The sequence below is a fragment of the Amblyomma mixtum genome, chromosome 1, assembly GCF_055824585.1.
Source record: "Amblyomma mixtum isolate Tamu chromosome 1, ASM5582458v1, whole genome shotgun sequence".
Taxonomy (NCBI): Eukaryota; Metazoa; Arthropoda; class Arachnida; order Ixodida; family Ixodidae; genus Amblyomma; species Amblyomma mixtum.
The window spans coordinates 236144867-236152695 of NC_143012.1; the positions used below are offsets into that span (position 1 = coordinate 236144867).

At 51.7% G+C, this 7829-nt stretch overlaps 1 protein-coding gene across 1 annotated transcript; it reads left to right on the forward strand.

The window, feature by feature from the left end:
- Positions 1-3521, forward strand: LOC149371267 (solute carrier family 22 member 7-like). Its single transcript, XM_089585073.1, has 2 exons — positions 1-14; positions 1730-3521. Exons 1-2 carry the CDS (start codon positions 1-3, stop codon positions 3519-3521), a joined length of 1806 nt encoding a protein of 601 aa, XP_089441199.1.
- The last annotated feature ends 4308 nt before the right edge of the window (positions 3522-7829 follow it).

Below are 7829 nucleotides of genomic sequence, written 5' to 3' on the forward strand. Positions count from 1 at the left end.
ATGCGGAAATTGATGTAGTTCGAGAAACGCGACAAAGAAAAGGCGAATGATGAAGTTTCCAAACTCTTACCCCATTTCAATACATGCCATACTTGAGGTAGAATCCACCAGTGTTGCTCTCCCGCGTGCTTTTCTTTTGTCTTTAGTACGTACAGGTGAATAGCAACCTCTGCCTCCCGATTCTTGGCCGATCCCCCAGTGTGTGTATGCGCCGTCTTTTGAAGGGCTAACAACGTGCTGTCGAGAGACGTGTACAAGGGGCTTCAGAGACCGCTGAACAGAGGGGACGCCGACCGGAATTCGCAACGAGCAGCTCAGGCGGCTTATCGCAAGAGGAAAGCCGAGGAATGACATGGAGAACATTTGGATGCAACTTGCTTATAAAAATCTAAAAGAGTGTGAAGAAGAAGATGGACCCCTTCTTCAATGTAACTTGTGAATGTTTCGCCGAGCCGCTGTGATCGATCGTGCAGGCGTTGTTCGGCGCGGAGCTTGCGTACAGCAGGACGACCAAACACGGTGGTAAGGTTAGCCTTGAATGTATCCCACGTCGTGATATCGGCTTCGTGGTTTCGATACCACAAGTTGGCAACTCCGGTCAAATAAAAGATGACATTTGTTAACTTAGTGACGTCGTCCCACTTATTGTAGGAACTCACTCGCTCGTATGAAGCGAGCCAGTCGTCGCGGTCTGTGTCGTCGGTGCCGCTAAAGAGCGCAGGGTCGCGCTGGCGTAAGGAGCCAGAGCAGACAACCGGCTGGGTGATCGGGGCGGCTGGGGGGTGTTCGTCTTCAGCCATACGAGCTCGTCTTGGCATACGTGAGGCAAGGAGACCAGGCAGCACCTCCACCAAATGTAGAAGAAGGACTTCGGGGACGGCGTCGAGGTCGGCGATGGAGCGGGGCGACCAAGACCAACACGATCTGCGCGATGTTGTTGTTGTTGTAGCCTACGACAGAATGGCACATACCCACTCTGGGGGATCGGCCAAGAATCGGGTGGTAAAGGTTGGTATTCACCTGTACGTAGTAAAGGCAAAAGGAAAGCACACGGGAGAGGAACACCGGGGGAGTCTACCACAAGAAGGGCACGGAGAGGATGAAAAAAGAAACAAAACAAAAAACAAATAATAATAATAATAATAATTAATAATAATAATCATAAAAATATATAAATATATGGCAATCCCACAACCACTTCTTCTTTATCGGCGTCCAGCGAAGGGGTCGATCTTCTTCTTCACAAGAGGAAGCTATGGTGAAGAAGAAGAAGAAGCTAATCTGAACAAGGGCAAACATGCTAGCGCTCCTAAGTTTCGTCTAGCTAAACCATGTAAATCGGAAGCAATTTTTTTTTTAATTACAGTTGCCACTCCACTGATTGTCATGCCGTATAGTTAATTCGCTTGCACCCGCCAATGTGACATCATACAAGATCAACGTCCTGAAAATCGGTAAACGTCGTTAGCTTGGGAGCATCTTTTAAGGAGCATTTGCTGCTCTTGAGCTGTATTTGACTGTAGGAAGCTGTCACCCCGCAGAAAACCTTATAGACAAGGCGCAACGGGAGCCCACGGTTTCAATACGTCAGTGCACATTCTCATCAGATAGAAAAAAGAACGATAAACCGCTCGTGTCTCGGACACCTGCATGCCCACGCACGAGCTGCCACCTAGAGAAGACGAAGAAGGACGTTCTACGATAAGCAGGGCTATTGCTTTCGGGACAGCCAGCGAACCATCGAGCGAATCATGGCGCAACGAAAGCGCTCCCGCAGCATGGTGTCAGCGTTGCTGCCGAGCCTGTTCCATCCTGTGAACGAGCCTCCCTCGGAGAGTGAGACGGAGACGGTCTTCCAGACCATGGTCGTGTTCGGCTTCGGGCGCTTTCAGAAGCTGGTGCTGCTCTGCGCGGAGATCACCACGTTCGTCGCCTACACGTACAGCTTCGCCGTCACCATCGATCTGGAGCCCGTGGAACACTGGTGCCGCCCCAGCGCCGAGTACTCCAACATGAGCGCTGAGGCCTGGAAGAACCTGTCCGTGACACGGTTGCCAGGCTCCGAAGCAAGGTTCAATAGCTGTCACCGCTACCTGACGCCGCTCGCAACGACAGTGGGGGAAAGTGGCGCGGATGCCGACGGCGACGCGCGGGTCGTAGTCGCGTGCGACGCCTGGGACTACGACACGCGCATGACGGGTCGCACGGTGGTGGTCCAGTGGAACTTGGTCTGTGACCGTGCCTGGTACCAGCAACTCCTCAGCGCGGCCTTCATGTGCGCAGGCGCACTTTCTGTGCCATTCGCGGGGTTCGCGTCCAACCGCTGGGGTCGCAGGCCCATCATGTGGACGTCACTGGGCGCACTCCTGTTCTCCGGGGTGGCCACGCCACTGGCGCCCACGGCGGCCGTGTTCATAGCGCTGCGCTTCGTGTCTTCGGCGGCTGTGAGCGCGCTCGAGGTCGTGGCCTTCGTGCTCTTGTTCGAGTCAACGCCACCGGGACCGCGGGAAGCCTTCTGCGCGCTCGCAGTCTGCTGGCCCACTGTGCTCGCGCCGGTGTACGTGGGTTTCATCGCGTACCTGGCGCTGGACTGGAGCATCTGCCACGCGGGGCTTGTGGCCCCTGCGCTGTCGCTCATCCTGACGGTGTACTTCACCGAGGAGTCGCCCCACTGGCTCATCGTCAACAAGCGCTTCCACGAAGCCCGGCGAGTTGCCCTTTGGGCCGCCCGCATCAACAACGAAGACCCCGAGATCGTCATAGAGCGCCTAGAGCTGGTCAAGGAGATGCTGGCTGCCCGCGCCGGTAGAGCAGGAACTGCTAACCGCGACCAGCAGGAGGAACGGCATCCGGCAGTTTACCAACCGCGGCTGCGCTACATGTCGCGGGCCGTGTTGGCCCACTGCTTCGTCATCTTCAGCTGCTGGTTTTCATTGTACGTCAACTACTACTACCGGAACCTTGACCTGCCGTACATCTCGGCCGTCAAGTGGGTGATCATCGCTGGTAACGTGCCGGCCATGACCATAGCTTACTTCATCATCAAGCATCATGGCCGACGGGAGCCCCTGGTAGTCTTTCTGCTGGCGGTCTCGCTGCTACTGCTGTTCCAGGCGGCCTTGCACTTCTTGGGCCTCAAATTTCCGGCTCAGTTGGGCCTCTTGTGGCGAGAGTTGCTGCTAAACATCGCCTACGTTCTGCTCTGCGTCCACACTGTGGCGCTGTTCCCCACCCAGGTCCGGAGCGTGGCCTTCTCCGGGGCGTACACATTCGGCAGGCTGGGCGCCATGGCGTCGGAGGCGTTCAAGGTCGTCGAGCGCGTCCTTCCCAGTGACCTCTCCGCGCTCCCAGTGGGGGTGGCAGCCGTCCATATGATGCTCTTCTCGCTGCTGCTGATGACCCTGTCCGAGAAGGCGCTGCTGAAGGAGGTAACGGGGGCCGACAGTTGCAGCGGCGTCCCGACGCCACAACGTCGCAAGCGGAAGACTACGACCTGCTCTATGTTCCCGCTGAGGAAATGACCGGGTCCTTGCTAATGAACTACCGCTATGCCGCGCACTAGCGGCAGAATATTCATCGGAGGGCGTCAAATGCGACGCTTTGAAGCTTGTTTTGTCTTTGAAGTACATTTTTGTTTTGAACCGCATCTCGAAGAGAATACGCAAAATTTCGCCGTAGTTGGTCTCCAGTCTATCACGTACATAAGCAGTGCTCGCTTTTTTCGTCCATACATTGGCTGCGTTTCATTACGAGCGAATAGATTCGCTGTGCACTAATCTTCAAATGCCTGCGTGCCGTGTCTTTTTTTTACAAGCGTAGGATGGTTTTTAAAAATTGGCAGAGGCTTAGCTTGGTTAAGCCTATAGTGGATTGCGAAAGCAAGCACCCAGATCAAGAGATGTTTACAAGCGTTGAAGGGCGGGCTAGTTGGTTGCTCATTAGAAAAACAGCGCGAAGGACGCAGACGAAGAAGGGAAGACACAAACACAGCGCAAACGAGATGCTGAACGCATTCGCCTGGCTGCATAATATGCACACCGTTTAGCTAAACGTTGTTCCCGCTCTTCATCCGTTTCTTCCGCACGCCGCCGCTTCTTAGCTGCAGCACATCGTTGCAGCTTCACCTTATACACATCATCCGACATATCGTGGAGGATTCGCTGGGACGACCGCGACGAGCCGAGTTGAGGGGGCCGCTTTTCCACAGCTGGCATGACGTCACACATAGGTCACGCTAAAGGTCAATGATGGATTCTCCGGGACGACGGCCAAGAGCGGAAACCTCGAGCAGTATTGCTTTCGCAAAATCTTTTGACATTGAGGATGTCGGGCAAGATTTTTCGCGAAGGGGATGTGAGACATCTTCCGGTCACGTTGCCGTAGAATCGTAAAGGAGCCTTGTATCTGTATTGCAATTCCCCGAAAAAAAAAATGTTTTTGAGGGAAGGGAATGATGCAGTAAGTGTGTCACTCCTCGGTGGATACCTCAACCGCGTCGTGAGAGGAGGGACGAACGGGGGAGTGAAAAGGGGAATTAATATTTGGCAGTGGCTTAGCTCTGGTTAAGCCTGGATATACAAGGGAAAAGCTGCAGTTATGCTTTGTTTGACGTCATGACTGTCGCAGTTCGCGCACAATGCACTGGGAGCACCACGATAACGGTGTAGGCAATCGCGTTATATAGCCCTCCTTCCGCATGCGTAGTAACTGTGGTAAACACGCGGCTGCAACGGTGGCGAGGAGGCGAGCGCTTAGTAGTAGCGGCGGTGAGGAGGCGGCGCACATGCGCAGTACCGCGCGGCTGCGCCGAAAGGTCAGGCGGCGGCCGCTCCGACCACCTGCGCCTCTTCTGTGACGTCACTCGTTTCTGCTCACGCACAGCTGTGTCTAATTCTGATCACGGAGCATATGCCATACCCGGTGTTGACTAGCTTAGTGAAGCTTTTCGCTTCAAAAATCTGCAGAGACACTTTGGACTGCTTACGTGTAGGAACGCGAAAGCGTTGATGGTTTGCTGTTCATTGCACGAGCGCACACATAATCGGCCGCAATGAAATCCAGGGACGAAATGGCGCGCCGCAGGCAGCGCACTCCACTGTATGCGCCGTTTTTGGCGACACGATGTACGACACCACCCATGCACGCGTGCGCATGACACCACCCGGAACTCTGTACAAGAAACGGTTGCGTCACTATTTTGGTACGAAAGTCTGGGAAGGCATATGTGGTCGGTTCGAATCCCTGTCGCATGGTAGCCTCCAACTTGACTAGCTTATGTAAAGATACCTGCAACGAGAAATTGTGACACCACTCTGAACGCTGTACGACAAACGGTTGCATCACTGTTTTGGTACGGATGCCGGGAAAACTGGCGCCACATGGAGGTCGGCCAGACTATTTACAGCGCCTTATAATGGTGGATGCCCTCTTTGATCACGTTATCACGCCGCCATTGCACGCCTCCTGACTGCTCAGCGTGTACCTCGTCGCGACGGCTGCTGCGTCTGTTGATACGTTTCCGAGAGGCAGTGTTTCGGCTGATACGGTTGCAAAGGAGTGGGAAGACGACACTAGGGTTTAGTCAAAGCTTCAAAGGACTTGTGAGAACTCTGAGCACTAGGCGTGAAAACGTGATCGGGCTGCATGTCACGGAGAGACGCTCGGCTCTCCGCCTTTTCGAACCAATGAATGGATCGCCTGAATGCTTATCTTTGCTTCCGCTGAAGGCGTTGATGAGTGGTATTTATCGTTACTATCTAAAACTACAAGGTATAATAGTTCTGCGGCAGCGCAGGCATTGGTCGTATTGTATGCCGCTCTATAACGTTCTCATGCACATCATACGCCTTTGTTTAAATCTGTTAATGGTGCTTAGGAAACCTAAAATGTATTCTACTGGTATGTTAAACACAGAAAGGCGACAGAAATAATTATGTTTAGAAACCTTAACTACCATGGTAGCAGTGCCATGCATCAAGCAGCCTTCACGAGCTGGCGTGCAGTTGTTTCGAAGGATTACACGGTATAATTGTTATAACGCGCGCTTAGCAACGCTTTCATGCTACAGGAAGTTAACAATCATGTCATCCTCAAAGATAAAACTCTGGTACGCTCCACTCTCGATATGCGAGCACGAAAGTGCTAGAGGTCTCGTTGGTGGTAAGTAATGAGCTTCACTGTGAGCGCTGGCCTGCGAGGTCACATTTAGCGACTGTCTCGCATGGACCGCGGGAAATCACCACTAGCGCCAAGACAGCACAGACTGACGGTATAAGCCTTGTCCACTCGCACGGGTGTGCACTGCATAATTGCAATAGCGAGGTGTAGGTGCGTAACTCGACCTTCTTTTTCATTCCTGATTCGGCCTCGGGCGCTCCTGTTACTAATGGCCGCACACCATAACTTATGAGAATTTAGAAATGGGGTCTCACTACACACGCAGACGCAGTAGACAGAAACTGAAAGCGCGCCGTCACGTACGCTTTTTGCGGCGGAACAGCTTGTTCATGCGGCTATGTTGTGCGCTTACCCTCGTAGACTTTACAAGATCGAAACCTTTCTGTCTAGATTGGCTATCTAGCGCTGGCGGACGTGTTCCTTGCGTTCGCTGGTTCGGAAAACGTGCACGACAAGCGGGCGCGAACAGGGGCAATACGTCCTTGTGCAGTTGGGTTCCGTGAAGCTCATAAAAGGTCTCATCCCACACTTTTAAATCTCTGTCGCGATTCTTGCAACCGACAGCACTTCAGGTATTTCCTCTGCCTTTCCACATCTTCGTAGAGGGAACACGTTCGGCAGCCACCCGCGATATTTCCACTGCTGCGTCGCTGCGTACACGCCGGCGACTTAAGAGGCCTGTAATGGCGCCGCGTTCCGAGCGCGCCTGTGGCGCCATCTGGTCATCTGAGGCGCATAACAGGCGCATAACTGCACTCTTGGAACAGCGAACACCTCAATCCTGCTTTAAGCTACGTGGCGATAGTGACAGATGAGTGCTACATGCGTTGGCATTGACAACGTTGTGCCAGAAACGTGACGCTGAAGCCATAGGCCGTCGGCGTTCGTTGTGTTCATTGGCATTGGCGTTGACAACGCTTTATGCTCCGATTATTTTAATTCAAATTGAAATTGAGTTTATTTTCGTTCAAAACAATAGAGGGGATTCGAACAAAAGTGAAGCAAGTCCACTTGATTACGCTCGAGCAACCTTTTCATGGCATTTGACGAAAAATTCTAGTTTAACAACAGATACATTTACAGATTGTAGAATAGAGCAAAAAATGTTAATAGTGCACAGAAAATCTGACAAAATAATTTACACAATACCAATATGTAATTCTAAGTTCAATGTTCATAGAAATAAGTACGTATGATAATAATATGGGTGGAACAAAGCAAAAGAAATATTAATTCTACGGAACAAGCTTGACAAAACAATTGACACAGTGAAATTATACGATTGTAGGTTGAATATGTACAATGCAGGTTAGGAAATAAAAATAACAGTGAAAGGATTTATTGCACCGCAACAAAAGCATGAACATAAGCCCCTGGGAATGATCACATCAGTTAAAAGTAAACAGTGGTATTTGTGAAGGTGGCTTGATTCTAGCTCTTCAAGGAAAGCCTTTACCTTGGAAATGTTAGTGCAATTGATGTCAATTTGACTGCAGTGAACTGTGTTTAGTAATGTTGGAAGTGAGTGGCGCAACATTGTTGACCTAGCTTTGTCCGGGAAAAAGGAATTTCCCAAGGTTGTGAAAATCGCAAGTCACGGCAACTTGTTTACTTGCTTATTTGTGCTATTGCATTCAGTTCTTGTTGGTTAT